Source organism: Urtica dioica, chromosome 6 (assembly GCF_054948205.1).
Source record: "Urtica dioica subsp. dioica isolate 48M chromosome 6, U.dioica_male_clone48M_v1_H2, whole genome shotgun sequence".
NCBI lineage: Eukaryota > Viridiplantae > Streptophyta > Magnoliopsida > Rosales > Urticaceae > Urtica > Urtica dioica.
The window spans coordinates 32,058,216-32,077,947 of NC_142761.1; the positions used below are offsets into that span (position 1 = coordinate 32,058,216).

Here is a 19,732-nt window from a genome sequence, read left to right on the forward strand (position 1 = left end):
TCCTATTATCTCTTTTGTCTCACTTTTGCGTCGTACGAATTTTTAAGTAATAGATTTAGATCCCTCGGTTATACCATGTCACCCAATGTATTAACACAAAATTTTCAGATACCGAAATTGACCTTGAATTTGAACGATGAATCGTGAATCTTCCATACTTTCTTAGCCACTAGATTGTGTAATTTAAACACAAGCATCAAATGATCCGAGGGTCGAGATTCATAGATGACAAACCAACTAACATTTTGGTCATTTCACGTACTTTTGTGATGGAATTTGGATGATTATTTGTACCTTAAACACGGTTGAAAAGATAGAGATGATCTGAAAACGACATCAAAATATGACTTGTGGGAAAGAGGAATAAGGAAAAGAAAGTAAAAACAGTGTCTTTGTTTGCTAATATAAATAGGCCACAAGCACAAGCACAAACAGCCATAGAATTTTGGGAAAGACCAAAATAAAGAAATAAAATCAATATCAAGTACAAACCTCATTATTATTATTATTATTATTAGGGTAATATAAGCTCTATTTTCATAAGATGTATTGGGGAGTGATGGGTGGTCAAATGGGTTGGGGTGTGATTGAAGATCAAGGTTGGAGAAAAGGGCCTTGGACTTCTGAGGAAGATAGATTGCTCATTGACTATGTTAGGCTTCATGGTGAAGGAAGATGGAACTCTGTTGCCAGGCTTGCAGGTATATACAATATATCTATACGTACATACATATCACATAATCACAAAAGATGGGCAGTTTCAATATCACTGATCAAAACATGATTTTTCAGGGCTGAAAAGGAATGGAAAGAGCTGTAGACTGAGGTGGGTGAACTACCTGAGGCCGGACCTGAAAAGAGGTCAAATAAGTCCACACGAAGAGAGCATTATTCTCGAGCTTCACTCCATATGGGGAAACAGGTGAATAAATACCCGTTGTCAATGAGAAGAATAACTCGTGATCTTTTCAATTTAATGATCAATTATGTCCTTGTATCTTGGGATCGGTTTTTTAGTATTTGTTTATTTAATGATTAAGGTGGTCGACGATAGCGAGAAGCTTGCCGGGAAGAACGGACAACGAGATAAAGAACTATTGGAGGACCCACTTCAAGAAGAAGCAAGCGAAAGCCTCGTCGGACAGCTCGGAGAAAGCGAAAGCCCGGCTCTTGAAGAGGCAACACTTTCACCACCAACAACTGCTTCAACAGCAACAACAGTTACAACTTCAACAGCAACGAGAAGAGCAAGAGCAACAGGCTCAGCTGGACCAAATGGAGCTGAAGAGAATCATGGCTCTTCTCGACGACACCGACCACAAGCCGGCAAGCTCAGTGCCGCTCTCTGCGGCATTTCCTCAAACACTTGACGTGCATGGGTTTTTCTACTCGGTTCCCGCCAATAACAGCAACGGGAATGTCTCTTCTGTTCTTGATGAGACCACAAACGGCCGAGAAGAGGCTGTTTGGGATTATGGGCTGTGGAGTTTGGAAGATTTCCATGGTAATAACAATACTAACGGCTATAACCCAGCTTGTTCTACCGCTAACAAAGCTGGTATGCCAAATTTGGTCATGCCTTTTTGTTCATGAAGATGATGAAGAAAAAAACAATTACTAGTAGTTTTTTCAATTTAGTAAAAAAGAAAAAGAAGCTCTAATAAATCAAAGAGCTTCGGATAATCTATTTCGCAGTTTTTAGTGTAAAATGATTGGGTTGTTGTGAAATAATGCAATCCGGGGAGTTTGTTTACGTATCTCTAATAAGTTGTCAAAAAAATAGAAGGAATTAAAGTCTGTTTTTTTTTTTTCTTTCAAAATGACAAGGGCTTGTTCCTACTCAATTTTATTTTTTTGTAAATTATGCTCTGAGTGAGGGCTTTTTCCCTTTTACCATGTTTTTATTAAGCACAAAGGTTATTTTACTTTGTGTGGTGTAATAGCTTGCCATCTGTACTTTAATTAAAAAAATCTTCAGTCAGTTTATGTTTAGAATATATGGATACACCAAAGTACAAAAATTACGGAATGCTTTTTAATAACGGCACCACTCTTTTATGCTTTTTTTTTTTTAATGACATGTTTGTCTCTCCATTAAGAAATAAAAAACTTTGATAAATAAACAATTATTATTATGTGGAGGTGTAGATTAGTATTCACCAGATAAGAACTAGATAGATTCTCTTAATCAGATTGTTTGATTAAATTAATCTTGCCTTTTTATTATTTATATTTTGTATGTTCATTTAACCTTCCTTGAATTTCTTATACGCGGTATCTCGCTTATCTCACTTCGTCATTCAAATCGATACCTGTCCGAATTCTTCAACTCTATAATTTTTTTTTTCTTGCCAAATTTCTAATATATCAAGATCAAGATCGTTAAAATGTATTGAACAAATTATGTTAAAAAGAATCAAAACATTCATATTCAAGAAACTACTCTATAAAAATTTTACGTCTTAGCCAAGGATTTGTCTTAGCCAATTAATTAGTCTGAATTGTTAGAGATAGCCAAGGATTTGTCAAAAACAATGACGACACATTTCAGAGAAAAAAAAAACAGTGGTAAAATATTTATGAAGAAAGCACGGATTGTACAAAATTCATTCAGTATGAGGTTATTAGTGGGATAATATTTAATTTATGTTTTTAAATAGTAGATCTATTTTTGGGTGTGAAAAAGATTTTCTAATCCACTAAACGAGCCAAAAGAGGTTAATGAAAGATGCGGTGGTGCAAACTAATTTAGTGCAGACATGGCTCAAGTCGAATTGAAGAGTCATTTGTATTTGTCACAAACACGGCTCTACTAGTTCCTGTGAAAGAGTGTATTATGTTTGCAAGAATATTGTTATTATAATTCCCTTAAAACCTGATCACCTTTTAGATAGATAAACACTTTTATGTTTAGTGCCTTGTCCGTGTAATCTATTAAGTACTTTGAATAGAGCCTATTATAGCAAGAGCCTAACAAAATTGTTGTCCTCATCAACTCTAGTCTCTGTTCAGGTCTGAAATGCCTCAAGTATTCAAGGTTGGAGTTAGTATTGAGCTCTTGTCTACTATTATAAAGTGCTTCTTGCTTGCTCCAAGAATTACAAAAGATCTTTGTTAAAAGGGCTCAAAGAAGTTCGTTGTCGGGATTGACATTCCGATCATTATAGACCCTTGTCTGTTTTGGTTGCTTTGTCCATATTTTGCTTATCATTTACAGTTGAAGACACATCTAGTTATGGAATGAGGGTCCGGTCTCTGTATCAAATCTTTGTATGCGTCAAAAATAAAATGTACGAAAGTGTTCGAACGGATCAAAATTTATTATATGCATAATAATAATTTTTTTTTCATAATCGAAGTGTCCTAAAATTACGAATAAAATTAGCATGTGAAATGTAAAAGAATGTAAAATTCCATTCGATAAGCTTCAAAAGCGGAATCGGAAAATTTTTGTTTCGGTTTCAATATTTCTGGTCTTTTTTTATTCTATGAATACTAAGTGAACCAAAATTTCATTCCATCTATAATCTTATTATTGATGTTTTTATTTTTTGAGCATCAACATATTTTAAGTTTAACATAACATGATGCTTCAGATAGAGCTAGAATCTGAAATTCTTCTAACAAAATTTGATTTGGACAAACGCAAGTTTTGTTACACATGGTTAGTTGAACAGAAATTCAAATTATAAATTTTTGTTTGAAGGTGGAATTTAGTCTCAGGAACCTTCAATTGGTTTAAGCATTGGCTTAGTAACCTTAATGTTTGTTAGTAAACTTATTCTGGCTAGGAAATACCATCAGTAGACGGCTTATTCATATAGAATTACATGCAACAGTTACTAGACCAGACCACTAAAAAATTAGTCAATTTAAACGTTTGATATTGCTAAATAGCCAACGTTTGGTAAATATTAGGTAAATAGCCAATTTCATATATTTACAAACGTAAATCTTAAGTAAATAGTAAATGTTGTATGTTAAGCCATTTATTGGTATTTACCTAAAATTTATCAAAGGTTGGTTATTTAGCAATATCAAATGTTTAAATTGGCTATTTTTCCTAATTTTTTGTAAAAATATCTTATACAAATATATAAATTAAATTCATCAACAAAATGAAAATATATCCTTTATTTAAATCAAAATTTAAAACAAATTGATTTCATAATAAAAAAAATACTACGCCGATCAATAAATAAATATTAAAATTATTCCTAAATAATAAATTAATTTGTAAGAAAATTCTTCTACACAAATCAAAGCAATAAAAAAAAATTATCACTATATGCAATGCGCTATACTCAAATATATCCATATATGATATATGATCAGCTCAAAAATGTCATATAATTATAACTGACAAAAAAAATTGAATGAATCAAAATAATATGGTAACACCATGAAATAAGCCCATCATTAACCAAGAATACTAAAAAAAAATACGACATTGACCAAAAAATTTCAAAGATGTATCGAGTTAAAGAATGAACAAAAGTAATTCTAAACCCACATGTTGCTGCGATATTTTTATAACTAGCACGCAAGCAGACGTATCGAACAAGTAATAGTGTTACGTAAGTAATGGATATCGATCCCACAGAGACTAGCTACTCTAGCGATTTTCTAAAACTTGATGCTAATTAATTCCAAGTAAAATTAAGAAGATGGTTGTAAAAAAAAAAAGCAATAATAAAACTAAAGCAGAGAGTTAAATACGAGTTTTGCAAGAAGAGAAAGTAGGGGTCAACTATAATGACATGAACAAAAGCACGATTATTTACTCTCTCTCGAGTAGCTAAACAATCCTAGATAACAATTCTAATGGTGATCAAGCACTAGAAAGCATAATGAACAATTCATATCAAGCAATCCATAATAATGAAGCAAACAATAATTATCTAACCCTAACGAGCCCCCCAACCATTATCAATCCCGGCTACATCGCAACCCCATAAGAAACTTAGCCTCTAATGGTGTCCATAATCAACGCTAAACATAACAGAATAATTAAAAGCACTAAAATATAGAGATTGAAACCAACACAGAATTCATATTAAATAAAGTTGATGTTCAACAATAATTTAGAGCAATAAAATAAATAAAATAAGAGAAGAAAGAAGAACGAATGAATTCGGAGAAGGAGAACTCGTCGGGTTATCAATTTCGTTGAAGAACGCCCTTTTCCTCTTCCAAAAGCTCTCTAGAAAAACCAAACAATAAAATAGAAACTAAAAACAAAAGGGAAGATGTGGTTTTCAGATCTTAGAGTCACATAAATAGGTCAAGGGGTGATTTTCGGAGCATATTGGGCCTTTGGAATGGTTTAATTCGCCCAAAAACATCAAAAACGGAAAGTAAGTCCGTCAAAACCCGAAGGAGGACGCGGCGCACGGTCGTCCATGCGCGGCGCGCGGTCCGAACTCCAGGTTATGCGCGGAGCGCGCATAAGACTCTGTGTGATTTCATGGTTTGTGCCCCCGTATGCGCGGCGCGCTATCGTCGATGCGCGGCGCGCGGTCTCGAATCCTGTCATCGCGCGGCGCGCGGTTGTCGCCAATTTCTTGCTTATCGCTTTTTGACTATATTTCGACCGTTTTGTCTCCAAATCCCGTCCTCTTTCCACGAAATTGATTGCAGATGCTCTATTACTCCTCTGAACCTGAAACTACTCAAAAACCTACTAAAAACCATTAAAATACTCGAGGACTCGTCGGTTTTTGGTTCGGGAAATAGGAGTTTTACGCGTGATTAACGCACCTATCAAATCCCCCCAAACTTAAACCGTTGCTTGTCCTCAAGCAACACAAAAGACTAGACAATAAAATAAACACACCAAAGAAGTTACACTAAAATCGAATGGTGATCACAAAGTTTAGCAACAATGTCAAGTGTTAGTTACATGCCTCAACCTACAAAAATTTTCGAATCCAAGTCAATCATCATATCACCTAAATGGCCTTTTGCAACACCTCCCCGATCAAAATCCCCCGTGTGTGAAAAATGTCCCGAAAGAGAGAGAGGTCAACTCAATATGTTCGTTCACGTCTTCTAATGTCAAATGCTCAAATAATGATGAGATGAATGTGAATCGAACACCATAATGCTTTTCGCCGCTCACTCTCCACTAATGTAAGACACTTACCAAGGAAATCAATAGGGCTTTGTCGGCTTGTAATGTTAGGCTAGGGTCAACGGTAGGATATGGTCAAAATGTGGCTAACACGTTAACCTAGCGACTCAATCTCACCAACTTTCACATGATATTTCTTACTCACTCATTCCACGTTAATGGTATAACATTTCACCTTTCGCGAACGTTTTCTTTCCTAAGCCTTTACTTCCCAATGTTCTCCCCCCAAACTTTGACTATGCAACATCTAGTCTCTAAAGCTAATGTCACAAAATACCACTCCAAAAATTAATACAAATAAATAATAAAACGCATAAATTAAACACTCTTTTTTTGTATTTTTTTTTTCTTTTTCTCTTTTTTTTCTTTCTTCTTTTTCTTTTTTTTTTCTTCTTTTTTTTTCTTTTTTTTTCTTTATACAAGACAATAAAAATAAACACGAACAATCACTGGCGTGGTGTCTAATGAACTATAAAACACGTAGAGACTAGTCGAAAAACATGTCACAAAAACGAAAGAATTCACTCAAGAGTCGCTGAGTTAACGGGGTTCTTTGTGGGACTTGTAATATTATTGGCTCGGTTTTTTCTGACTAAGTATCGAGAAAGGATTAATCGTTCGGCTTTTTCTGAAAGGGTGCTCAAGGAAGTATTACGGGTTGGCTTTTTGGCTCTGATCGGTCCAAATGAAGGCCTATGTCATCTTTCCTAGGTTCGTGTCATGTCATTTCGCCTCGAAGAGGGCTAGAGCGGTTCTTAGTGTTCGTGAGCTAAAAGACATTTAAAGATGTGATCGAACCTCTAAGGACTACTCAAACCCCGGGACGACGTGTGTGCATAAGTGGGAAAAATCAACCGAAATTGTGTTACTCAAACCACTAGTCAATCACAATGAAGCACCAAATAAAATTTAAAATTGACTCAAACTCGGATTTCTTCGAAAAAATACATGGTATCATTGGCAAGTAATGAGAGAAAACACTTTAATATTCTCACTTATAAGCAATCACTAAACAAAATTAAGAAAAATAAAAATTAAATAAAGACAACCTAATCTAACAGAAATCCCCCACAAAGTAGTTCACCCCCAAACTCAATCTCTACATTGTCCTCAATGTAGATCCAAAAAAAAAATGGGAGACAGAGAACTTACCTCGCGAGGGTGGTAGAACTCCCCTTACTTGTCGCCACCGCGCTCGGGCGGCGGTGGATCTTCTTTTACGCGCTCTTTCTTCATCCACACCTCTTTGAATGGTTTCGGCCAACGCCCTCGCCATGGCTTGAATAGAGACTTCGGCTTTGTATCCTTGCTCGCATTTTTTGTTGATTCTTCTTTAGGAGCCCGTGGCAGAGGTGTGGGTGGTGGAGTGGCGATTTTGTACGTCTCGAGGGCGTAGACCTCTTCTTTTTCCTTCTTGCGCTTTCGGGTTTTACAGATCCCGAACGTCTCCTCCTCGTTCTTCATGCGCATCATCAGCTCGCCTCTTTGCACGTCTATGCGAACACCGCAAGTGGCTAAGAAAGCCCTTCCAAAGAGAATGGGGATATCGCGATCCTCGTCCATGTCTATGACGTAAAAATCGGCCGGAAAAGTGAATTTTCCGACTTTTACGAGGAGGTCTTCCACGAAGCCGCGTGGGTGCCTTACGGTCCGATCTGCTAGTTGGAGAGTGGTGCGCGTGGGCTTTAGTTCACCCACCCCGAGTTTGTTGAAGACGGCCGACGGCATGAGGTTGATGCCCGAACCTAGATCGCACAACGCGTTCTCGATAAAGACGTCTCCAATAGTGCACGACAATGTGAACTTGCCCGGATCTTCTAATTTTGGCGGGAGCTCTTGTTTTAGAAGTGCGCTACACTCGGCGGAAAGTGCCACCGTGAGCCGTGTCGGGAACGGAAGAGGCGTCTCATAGATGCGCACCGACGAGGGCGGCGTAGGAGCTTTGTTGACCAAGGCAGCCTCTGCTTCTTCTTTCTTCGGGCTCTCAGTGACTTCCACATGTTGATGAGAAATGGCATTGCAATGCTCCCTTGGATTCACTTCGGAGGTGCTTGGAACTGTGCCTTGGGGTCGTGTGTGGATGGCGGTTGCGAGTTGCCCCACCTGCGTCTCGAGATTTCGGATCTGAGCCGATTGGTTCGGGAGTGCCGTCTTCGTTTCGTTCATGAAATCGGTGGTGGTATTCACGAAGGCAGTCGTCGACGTGGCCAGATTAGCTACGAGCTCCTCCAGATTAGTCTCGTTCTTGTAAGCTCGCAATGGTGGGGCTTGATATGGCGGTGGTCGGGGCTGATTCTGAGGCGGTCGAGGCTGAGCTTGCGGTGCGGGTTGCATCGGCATGTTATTCTGGTGACCGCGCCATCCCTCATTCTGATAGTTGCTCATCGGGCCTTGATTGTAGTTGTTGTAATTTTGGTTGGGCGGCCGATTGTTGACGAAATTTTCTTGTTGGCCCTTGTTCCCTTGCGCGCACTCATCGCTAGAATGAGGGCCGGCACACCAGAAGCACGACTCGGGAATAGGGGCTTGGATAGCATGAACTGTAGCTTTCTGCTCGTGGAGCGTTTTGGTGAGGTCGGCCACCTGTCCTGCGAGAGCTTTTATCAATTCCATCTCGGGCGTGACGGGCTCGCGCTTCTGAATTCTTCGCTCAGAAGGACATTGGTCGTTGTTGTACGCGAGCTCCTCAAGGATGGCATGAGCTTCTTCCTCGGTCTTTTGGAAGAAGGATCCCCCTGCGGCGGTGTTGACGAGGGTGCGCGATGAAGGAGAAAGGCCGCCGTAGAAGATTTGCACCATCATCCACCCTTGGATGCCGTGGTTAGGACACTTCCGCTGCAGCTCCTTGAAGCGTCCCCAAGCTTCAAATAAAGACTCACCCTCGAACTGGGAGAACGAATGGATCTCGTTGCGTCTCTTGTGCATCTTCTCGAACGGGAAGAACTTTGAGATGAATTTGACGCGCAGGTCAGCCCACGAGGTGATGGAACCCGACGGGAGGGAGTTGAGCCACGTCTTGGCTCGGTCCCGTAGTGAAAATGGGAAAAGGCGGAGGCGGATGGCTTCGTCGGACACGTTGTGGAGCTTGAACGTGTTGCTGATCTCGACGAAGTTGGTGAGATGGTCTTGCGGGTCTTCGGCCGATGATCCCGAAAATTAGGATTCTTGCACCACATGGATCACGCCGGTCTTGATTTCGAAATTCTGATTACCCGCAAGAACCGGAAGAACAATGGCTGATTGTGTGGCATCGGTCGGCGGTAGCCCGTATTGGAACAGGGTCTTGGACTCCTCGGCGTTGTTCCTGTTTTCTTCCATTGCTCGTTCCTTTGATTCTTTTCGATTTTTCCTGCAAAATCTTTCGATCTCAGAGTTGATTGGAACGAGAGCTGATGACCCGTCTTTTCGCATACACCTTCAAAAGCAAGAAAGTGACGCGAAAAGTTAGAAAACAAAAATTAAGAAATTAAATAGCAAGAGCAAGTAAATTCAATCGCTATTGTAGACTAGTCCCCGGCAACGGCGCCAAAAACTTGTTGCGATATTTTTATAACTAGCACGCAAACGGACGTATCGAACAAGTAATAGTGTTACGTAAGTAACGGATATCGATCCCACAGAGACTAGCTACTCTAGCGATTTTCTAAAACTTGATGCTAATTAATTCCAAGTAAAATTAAGAAGATGGTTGAAAAAAAAGCAATAATAAAACTAAAGTAGAGAGTTAAATACGAGTTTTGCAAGAAGAGAAAGTAGGGGTCACGACTTCACCGGAGCTAACTAGGTCGGGGGGGTTTCGGGCTCAAACAACAAAATCTACTCCTGTGGATGCCAATCTCACTCTATCAAACTTATTCACTAGCCTCTCTCGAGTGTTCTAGCAAACCTATGTAATTGACGGATTATTATCCTCTCGGCATCTAATCCTATTAAAACAATCACACGCAAAGAAACAAGAGTTCAAACGATTACATAAATTGCCTAGATTTTCTAACCTAGGATCAACTATGATGACATGAACAAAAGCACGATTATTTACTCTCTCTCGAGTAGCTAATCAATCCTAGATAACAATTCTAATGGTGATCAAGAACTAGAAAGCATAATGAACAATTCATATCAAGCAATCCATAATAATGAAGCAAACAATAATTATCTAACCCTAACGAGCCCCCCAACCATTATCAATCCCGGCTACATCGCAACCCCATAAGAAACTTAGCCTCTAATGGTGTTCATAATCAACGCTAAACATAACAGAATAATTAAAAGCACTAAAATAGAGATTGAAACCAACACAAAATTCATATTAAATAAAGTTGATGTTCAACAATAATTTAGAGCAATAAAATAAGAGAAGAAAGAATAACGAATGAATTCGGAGAAGGAGAACTCGTCGGGTTGTCAATTCCGTTGAAGAACGCCTTTTTCCTCTTCCAAAAGCTCTCTAGAACAACCAAACAATAAAATAGAAACTAAAAACAAAAGGGAAGATGTGGTTTTCAGAGCTTAGAGTCACATAAATAGGTCAAGGGGTGATTTTTGGAGCATATTGGGCCTTTGGAATGGTTTAATTCGCCCAAAAACATCAAAAACGGAAAGTAAGTCCGTCAAACCCCGAAGGAGGACGCGGCGCGCGGTCGTCCATGCGCGGCACGCGGTCCAAACTCCAGGTTATGCGCGGAGCGCGCATAAGACTCTGTGTGATTTCATGGTTTGTTCCCCCGTATGCGCGGCGCGCTATCGTCGATGCGCGGCGCGCGGTCTCGAATCCTGTCATCGCGCGGCGCGCGGTTGTCGCCAATTTCTTGCTTATCACTTTTTGACTCTATTTCGACCGTTTTGTCTCCAAATCCCGTCCTCTTTCCACGAAATTGATTGCAGATGCTCTATTACTCCTCTGAACCTGAAACTACTCAAAAACCTACTAAAAACCATTAAAATACTCGAGGACTCGTCGGTTTTTGGTTCGGGAAATAGGAGTTTTACGCGTGATTAACGCACCTATCACCACACATACAACTGGAGGAAAAAACAATTAGGAAAAAAAAATAGACACATTAACAAAATATATACAAAATTCACAGCTGTGAAATTATTTTAAAAACAAATGAGCTAATTATAAGGTATGGAGCGTCCTGAGATACCCTCGTGGTCAACAGGGCTTGAGCCACTCCGTAGACAACATGAGTCTGTCTCTGCCGGGTTGGACTGAAAAATTAGGCCAAATAACCGATCTTACCCTTTAAATGTCTTGACTCCGTGTTTAGGGCACCTGCCCATATTAATAACACACACGTATACATACTTAGATTGATTTTCAAATAGACAAAAAAAAGAAAAATTATGATGAAATAATAATTTATCAAAACAAGGGGATAGTTATGAGATTTTTAAAAGCAACACGAGTTATTGGCTTATTGCTAATATTTTACTGAGATGCTTCTAAAAAAAGTAAATGTACTGTTTTCGTGATGTCTTTTATGATATTATAACAAGTTAAGGAACACCAAGCAGTTTATTAAATTAGTGAAACTAAATAAATTGTAAATCAAGAGACAAACAATCGGTAACCCCGTTCGACCAATCGTGCCTACTTTGGAGGGGTGATACTTCCGGTGAAAAGAGAACTTCACTAGACGGTAGAATAATAACAACAATGGACAACCCCGAATGATTACCATCCTGGTTTTCCACTCTTCAAAACTACCGTAGTGAATTCTAACCAAGGATCCCCTTGTATTTGAGCTCCCCTCACTTTTCACTCGATATAGTCACCAAGTGTTTGAACAAGGCTTATAACAATGTGTATTTTACAATACTCGAAATACACAAACCAACTCTATAAACATGCTCCAACAATGACAATCAAGAATAACAAAGTAACATCACACAAAGGACAAGGTTTTTCGGCAATGGAAACTCTCACAAAAATCCTAAGTGTGTAACCCTACCAAGAGGGAAAACATCCCTTTTATATGACACATTCCCAGCTGTGTGTCCTTGGCTAGGGTTTCCTAATGCACCTTGTGAAACCTCATTGGACGATCAGAAAAAGCGAAGAAGCAAGACAGACAAAAAAGCAGTCTGCAAAAATTCCAGATACTGACGTGGAATAAGACACTTGATGTCACAACACAAATATTTCCAACAATATGAAGAACATCAGTTTTTCCAATAACAAAAAACAGTCAATCCATAGTAATAACAGCTTCAAATTTTGATTTTTTTTTCCAAATCATAGGGATATATGCGGGACCTTTATCCTTAAATACTCAAGATAACGGTACACATACTAGGAAATTGATACATGATTTACCTAGAGCAGCCTTCAGAAATCAATTCATTCTAGTTTTGGGTGGACCGTCAATCCTTCAAGAAGACCAATTGGGAACGAGAAACAAGTTTTTGGGTCTTCTGTGTAACAACCTTTAAGAAGTAGGTGTTTTGGGCCTATAATGGGCAACTGTCTGATTGGTTGATTGGATTAATTTTGAACTCATATTACATTGGAGTGGATGGGCTCACCATTTAAATTTCTTAATTACGTATTTTTTTATCAACTTTTATCGATCAAATTAAACATATTAACATGCTAACAAATTCAGCTTTGATAATTCAAGTAGTTAGGAAAACATCAAACATATTATTAAAATATATAAAATACTTTTATAAGTGTAGGAAGAAGAGAACCTGAGTCACTACTACAAATTAACATATTAGGTGCGGAAGGGTATTAGGTGCGACATGTCGCACCTAAATGTCGCACCTAAGCACATATTAGGTGTGACATGTCGCACCAGATAGTCCTCCAAGCGACTAAAAATTTCGCTGATGATTAGTGCTATCCGGTGCGACTTTGTCGCACCTAATACCTTTAGGTGCGACATTTGTCGCACCTACTGGGTTTAAAAATTTAAACCGATCAGAAATTCCCCCTGAATATTTTTGGTTCTGGAGTTTCACATTAGGTGCGACATTATCGCACCCAATATGTCTATTAGGTGCGACACTTATGACTAATAGGTGCGACAGTGTCGCACCTAATAGTTTTAGGGTATTTTAAATACCCGAGCGTCTTCTTCCTCGCCAAACCGCCTCTCTCTCTCTCTATCTAACTCTCTCTCTCTCTCTCTCCGACGCTCGTTCTTCTTCCTCCGCCGTGACCTCCCCCGCCGCCGTGACCTCCCCGCCACCGTGACCCCTTCGTCGTCCTCCTCCAAGGTACGTCTCTCTTTCTCTCTATCTATCTATCTGTCTCTCTCTCTCTTATTTTCTGTCTCTCCGACTTGCAGGTCGTTCCCCGCGCCGCCCGTGACCACCTCGGCTCAGCCCGGTCGTCCCCCGCCGCCCGTGACCTCCCCGCGCCGCCCGTGACCTCCCCGCCGCCCGTGCGCCTCTCTGCCGCCGTGACCTCCCCGGCACCGTGACGTACGTCTCTCTCTCTCTCTCTCACTCTCTCTCTCCCTCTCTCTCTCTCTCTCTCTCTCTCTCTCTCTCTGTGTGTTTCTCCGACCTGCAGGTCGTCCCCCGCCGCCGTGACCACCTCGGCTCAGCCCGGTCGTCCCCCGCCGCCCGTGACCATCCCTCGACTCAGCCCGGTCCTCCCCCCGTACCCGCTGCCACCCTAACATCCCTCGGCCCACCCGCTGCCACCCAAATAGCCCCGGCCTCGCGTTTAGCTCGTCGCCTCGGAAAACGTTAGATTAGAAATGGATTGAAATTAATCGTTTGAAATGGATAAATGTTTAGTTAATTAGAAATTTTGAAATGGATTGAAATTAATTAGTAATATATATGAAAATAGTAATATGTTAGATTAGAAATGGATTGAAATTATGTGTTTGAAGTGGATAAATGTTTAGTTAATTAGTAATTTTGAAATGGATTGAAATTAATTAGTAATATATATGAAAATAGTAATATGTTTAGTTAATTAATTAATTAGTATTGAAATTGAATTTGAAATGGATACATGTTTAAATTAGAATATTGAGTTAAATGGTTGAAATTAAAATGAATAAATGTTGAAATTGGAATGTTGAGTTAAATTGTTATATGTTGAAATTAGAAAGTTGAATTGGAATATTGAAATGGATATTCGTCTGTTAATTAGTTAATTAGTATCATATGTAGTTAGATTAATTACTAATATATTTTAAAATGATTAGTAACATGTTACATTTAATGTAATTATTGAAAATTTATTGCGACCGAGCCACAGAGGCTCGGTTTAGTATTTAGTATGTTAATAGGATAGACCTGGTTGGTTATATATGTGTTTTTTTTTAAATTGCAGATTTTGGTTAGTTAATATTTTAGGGGAAACTCTGCCGAAATTTCGGTAGAATAATAACTATATGTAATATAACGAATTCTAACCATTTTTTCAAATTAATATATATATTTCACAATTTCTCTTTCACTCTCACTAATTCGATCTCGAATCTTTCAAATGTTAACGAGTCACTCTCAATTTCCTAACAATTCATCACTCTCAATTTCATAACAATTCACTTTAAATTTCAAATATTCACTCTCAATTTTACCTCTCAGTAAAGTTGAATTGAAATGTTTAATTTAGTTTAGTTTTAGATTATCGTAATTATTTGAATTGAAATTGAAATTGAAATGTGTATGTGATTGTTACTTAGTAATTTCGTTAGTAAAGTTGAACTGAAATGTTTAATTTAGTTTAGTTTTAGGTTATCGTAATTATTTGAATTGAAATTGAAATGTTTATGTGATTGTTACTTAGTAATTTCGTTAGTAAAGTTGAATTGAAATGTTTAATTTAGTTTAGTTTTAGATTATCGTAATTATTTGAATTGAAATTGAAATTGAAATGTTTATGTGATTGTTACTTAGTAATTTCGTTAGTAAAGTTGAACTGAAATATTTAATTTAGTTTAGTTTTAGATTATAGTAATTATTTGAATTGAAATTGAAATGTTTATGTGATTGTTACTTAGTAATTTTGTTAGTAAAGTTGAATTGAAATGTTTAATTTAGTTTAGTTTTAGATTATCGTAATTATTTGAATTGAAATTGAAATTGAAATGTTTATGTGATTGTTACTTAGTAATTTTCGTTAGTAAAGTTGAACTGAAATGTTTAATTTAGTTTAGTTTTAGATTATCGTAATTATTTGAATTGAAATTGAAATTGAAATGTTTATGTGATTGTTACTTAGTAATTTCGTTAGTAAAGTTGAATTGAAATGTTTAATTTAGTGTAGTTTTATATTATCGTAATTATTTGAATTGAAATTTAAATGTTTATGTGATTTAATTAGTTAAGTTAATTTCAAATAACAATTAACGATTAACGATTCACTCTCAAATTCATAACAATTCACTCTAAAACTATTAACGATTCACTCTCAAATTCATAACAATTAACGAAATTCATAACAATCCACTCTAAAACTATTAACGATTGACTCTCAAATTCATAACAATTCACTCTAAATTTCAAATATTAACGATTCACTCTCAATTTTACCTCTTAATTTCCTAATAATTCACTCTTAGAAAATGAATTCTAAAGCTGTCGATGAAGTTCAAGTGTGGGAACTTAATGTTTTCCGGTTTGAAAATTGTGTGCCTTTTGGGATGATGAAGCCGATAGCTTTAGACAACGACCAAAAAAGAGGATGTCTACTTCAGGTCAGGACCCATCAGGAGGAGAGCGTGACCCCCCGCAGATGCCGAGGAAGAAGCGGGGACCAACGACTGGCGTCGTTTCTGCGAGAGCTCGTGTTGGGACCCCTGGAGCGAACACAGTTCGCTACGATCAGACTGCGCAGGCGTTCTACCAAGACGTCAGGGAGCAAAATCCATTGATCGGGACGTTCCAAAACCGATTAGGAAACTTGATCAAGAGTACCATTCCAGTCGACCTCCCAGACTGGAATCATGTGCCTGCGCAGAGTGTGGCGGCTCTTATGAACTCGATTCATAACGAGTATAACTTCGTTTATGAACATCCCGAGAGTGGCGACCTTGTGCCTGCAGATCCTATTCGCAACGAGATTGATATGGCTATCATTCGCGATGCGAAGAGGATGCGTCGTGGCCAAAAGTCGAGGTTGTCGCAGCTCTTCTTCAAGACATTTTGCGGGAGTAAGGATCTCGCTAAAAATGAAACTCCCGAAGGCTACAACAAGGAAGCCTGGTTGAAAGCAATAGAGACGTTCGACTCGCCGGAGCATAAGGTATGAGTTGAACTTCCGATGGTTATTCGAATTTCTTAAAATTAAACTTAACGAATTTATGTTTTGCAGGCGAAATCTCTCCGCAACCGGGAAAATTCGAAGATGAAGAAGACGAAGGCGAGACAAGGGTCGCTTAATTTTTTTGGTCATCGCTCGAGGAACGTAAGTCTCTTAATATTAATATGCAATATATATGTGATTCATATTTTAATGTTGAAAAATTACAGCGAAAAGAAGATGGGAGTATAGGCTCGGCTTTAGCGATATGGTCAGAAAAACACCATGACGCTAAGGGATCGTGGACGACGGACTTCGCGAAGACGCAATACGTAAGTTAATTTTTTTTTTTATTTACTATATTTAATTACTTTATTTCTTCTTATCTGATAAGTTTTTTGTGGTTTTATTTTGAAGGATCAAGTCACCGCTCAGACGTTAGATATTTTGCGGCAAGCGGAGGAGCAAAACGTCGTGATCTCCCAAGAAGCTGCGGAGATGTACGCGATGCGCGATGTTATGAGAGTGCGCAGAGACTGGGAAGTCGGTTTAGGGCCTTCGATCCCAAGGTCATCGTTGGGTGTTGCCCAAACGCTAGATGGAGGCTCGTCAAGTTCATCATCTCAGACCGATCCATTGGTTGCCGAGATACGAGCTCAGATGGATGCCCAACAAGCCGAGCTTCAAGTGATGCGGCAACAGATCGCCTTCCTCAGCCAGCAGCATAACCAGCCTCCCACAACTCCTCAACCTCCGCCTGCATCGCAACCAGGTGGGACGGATCAGCAGACGCCAGGTTCCACGCCGGGTTCTACGCCTGGTTCTATGGATTACTTGCGAGACCGTCCTTACAGAAGTGGCGGAACGAGCGGCAGCGCGTCAGGCAGCGGTGGACGAGGACGCGGAAGCGGTTCTCGAAGTTCTGGCAACTTATTCGGTAGAAGAAATTCTACTATCGATAAGTTTTATAGGAAAAAAATTAGGAATTCATTTTTTTCGCTTTTTTTGGAAAGAATTTGTATTTTTAATTAAGAATTCTATTTTCAAAATATTATTTCTAATTCATTTAGAATTTTGTTAATTAATTTTTATTTAATTTTAAATGAATTTTAATTTACTTTTTTAATTTTGTATTTTTTTTAATTAAAAAAACATATTCGGTGCGACAATGTCGCACCGAATATAATGGCGGGAATGGCATTAGGTGCGACATTGTCGCACCCGATATGAATTTACCCGCCAATGTTAATAAATTTGGCAGGAAAATAGGTGCGACATTAGGTGTGACACGTCGCACCTGAACGTGTCGCACCTAAAGGTGTACTTATTCGGTGCGACATGTCGCACCGAATACCTTCTGCGACGCTGTCGCACCTAATGTCGCTGTCGCACCGAATGTCGCACCTAATAACCTTTTAGGTGCGACATTTTAAGCTTTGGGTGCGACTTTCGTCGCACCGGATAACGTTTTTTGTCCTAGTGAGTGAGTGGTTGGCGACCTCATTTTGCTTTGACCAGTACTCAGTCTAGAGTCGATATGACAATCCCACGCCCTGATTCTCGTTTTTGGACTTCCTTTCTTGCCACCTTGATAATCTCCTCCTACGTCAATGTAAACAAGCTCGCCGATTCCCAACGGATGTTCAACACAATGAGCCTTAAAGTCGTATTTCGTTTAAGGTGAGAATACATTTCCAACACTGATGTCTCGAATTCCCCGATGGTCATGTACTCGATAAGAGTTTCATTCATTCGGTCGCTCTTGCTTCCCCATTGAACTCGATCATCCTTCTTCATCATCGTCATTATCATTATCTGAATTTTTAGTGTTTCATTCCTTACATGGTTCCATATTAATCAATTTATATTTACAAATATATATTTGATATTAATTAACTTGTGTTGTCGGTCGTTTTCGAAAATATTAAATTCCTTGTGACTTACAAGGAATGTCATGATAAAGCTCAAACAAGCCTGAATGAGGTCCACAAGGAAGCTCGACCTGAGCCCACGAAGACGTGCAAAAAAAGAGAAAACATGAGCCACCGCGCTCACTGGCGCGACGTGCCAAGCACTACGCACGTCGCGCTGCGGCCAGGTGCGCCACGCCCTCTACCTGGTGCGTTGCGGCCAAGTGTGATGCGCCCCTGCAAAATCATTTTTTGGGAGGAGCGCACGACACCAATCATGTATCGCGCATGTGGGCACGTGCATCGCGCGCCTTGCCTAATGCGATGCGCTCGACGAAAGAAAAGGCATGTGCACCATTCGATGCTCTGTGCGCTGGATAAGCCTTTTGCGTGCACCTTGCACCAAAAAATTCAGGGCTTTTCCAGCCCTAAATCCACTATAAATAGACCCATACCCAGAGGTAAAGCTAGAAAATTCTCTCTCAATACAATCACTCGATTCCAGAGTCGTTATACGCTGCCGAGGACTCTCGCTCATGATTTTACTCTGATCGAGCTCGATTTTCTCAAATATTCTCAAACAATAACGGTGCCCTCACCTCACTCATAGCAATCAGACTAATGTTGAGTATCGGAGCCCACGCCAGAGGCACCGCCTTTGTGCCACTCTAAGCTTATTTTCTTCTTCTTCTTCTTACTCCCAGGTCTCCGCGAAGAACAAAGAATGTTATTGAGCTAGGGGATGGATTTCTTGACTTTCGAGTTTCTACAAACCTGGCTCGGGCGTGGCCACTTGGTCCGACCTTGGGTCGAACCGCCCGAAGTCTTTGACGTTGTCCAATTTTTCAGCAACAACATTTTGGCATTAGAAGGAATGGAGTTCCTTACTTAAAATTTTGGTGCCGAAAATCTCTTCCAATCACCTTCTTTTCTTCTTCTAAAAATATAATTTTCTCAGACTTAAGAAAATATGAACGGCCAAAATCCTAACACATCTGATAGAGGCGATAACTCTCGTACAGAAAGTGTCTGATACAACATGCGCCGACTGACGCAAAGGAGCCAAAACTTGCCTCCAAACGAGGGCGAAAGTCCGATCCCAGAACTCTCGCATTATTGAGCTTGAGGAAAACATCCAACGATTGACAAATCACCTCGCCAAACAAGGAAACAACAGAGCCACCATCGAGAACCTTCTCGATTCGACTGGGCAGGTTGGCAGTTTCATTCACACGGGGGACTCCGAGGATAAACGTAACAATGTTCATGTGAATGAGGATGGGGTGATCATACCCACTCTCACATAGACGAGAGTGATGACACTCCCAATTCTGACAACGCATCATGACATCCCCAAAATTGGAGAAGTCGCCAATGGACAGGCTGCTCGGCATGAATCCCGATGTCTCGCAACTACATCGCAAACATCTCAGCCCGTGGCCGCAATGGCAATCGGAAACCATCCTTTCGATGCGC

At 39.5% G+C, this 19,732-nt stretch overlaps 2 protein-coding genes across 2 annotated transcripts; one reads left to right on the forward strand and one right to left on the reverse strand.

The window, feature by feature from the left end:
* Positions 1–443: 443 nt before the first annotated feature.
* LOC149393665 (uncharacterized) lies at positions 444–1,614 on the forward strand. Its single transcript, XM_089616888.1, has 3 exons — positions 444–701; positions 793–922; positions 1,041–1,614. Exons 1-3 carry the CDS (start codon positions 545–547, stop codon positions 1,591–1,593), a joined length of 840 nt encoding a protein of 279 aa, XP_089473014.1. The 5' UTR covers positions 444–544; the 3' UTR covers positions 1,594–1,614.
* A 5,695-nt stretch (positions 1,615–7,309) lies between these two features.
* On the reverse strand, positions 7,310–18,152 carry LOC149393666 (uncharacterized). The gene is made up of 3 exons (XM_089618110.1): positions 18,037–18,152; positions 9,305–9,548; positions 7,310–9,217 (listed from the first exon to the last, which is right to left on the reverse strand). Exons 1-3 carry the CDS (start codon positions 18,150–18,152, stop codon positions 7,310–7,312), a joined length of 2,268 nt encoding a protein of 755 aa, XP_089474236.1.
* Positions 18,153–19,732: the final 1,580 nt, after the last annotated feature.

What these genes read in the sequence shown, in the direction of transcription:
- LOC149393666 (XM_089618110.1), bottom strand. Translation starts at nt 18,152, where the DNA reads ATGACGATGATGAAGAAGGATGATCGAGTTCAATGGGGAAGCAAGAGC. An exon ending in GAGACATCAGTGTTGGAAAT is followed by an intron (nt 9,549 to 18,036) that starts GTATTCTCACCT and finishes TTGCTTTTGAAG; the next exon opens with GTGTATGCGAAAAGACGGGT. An exon ending in AGACCGGCGTGATCCATGTG is followed by an intron (nt 9,218 to 9,304) that starts GTGCAAGAATCC and finishes AACACGTTCAAG; the next exon opens with CTCCACAACGTGTCCGACGA.
- LOC149393665 (XM_089616888.1), top strand. Translation starts at nt 545, where the DNA reads ATGTATTGGGGAGTGATGGGTGGTCAAATGGGTTGGGGTGTGATTGAA. An exon ending in CTCTGTTGCCAGGCTTGCAG is followed by an intron (nt 702 to 792) that starts GTATATACAATA and finishes ATGATTTTTCAG; the next exon opens with GGCTGAAAAGGAATGGAAAG. An exon ending in CACTCCATATGGGGAAACAG is followed by an intron (nt 923 to 1,040) that starts GTGAATAAATAC and finishes TTAATGATTAAG; the next exon opens with GTGGTCGACGATAGCGAGAA.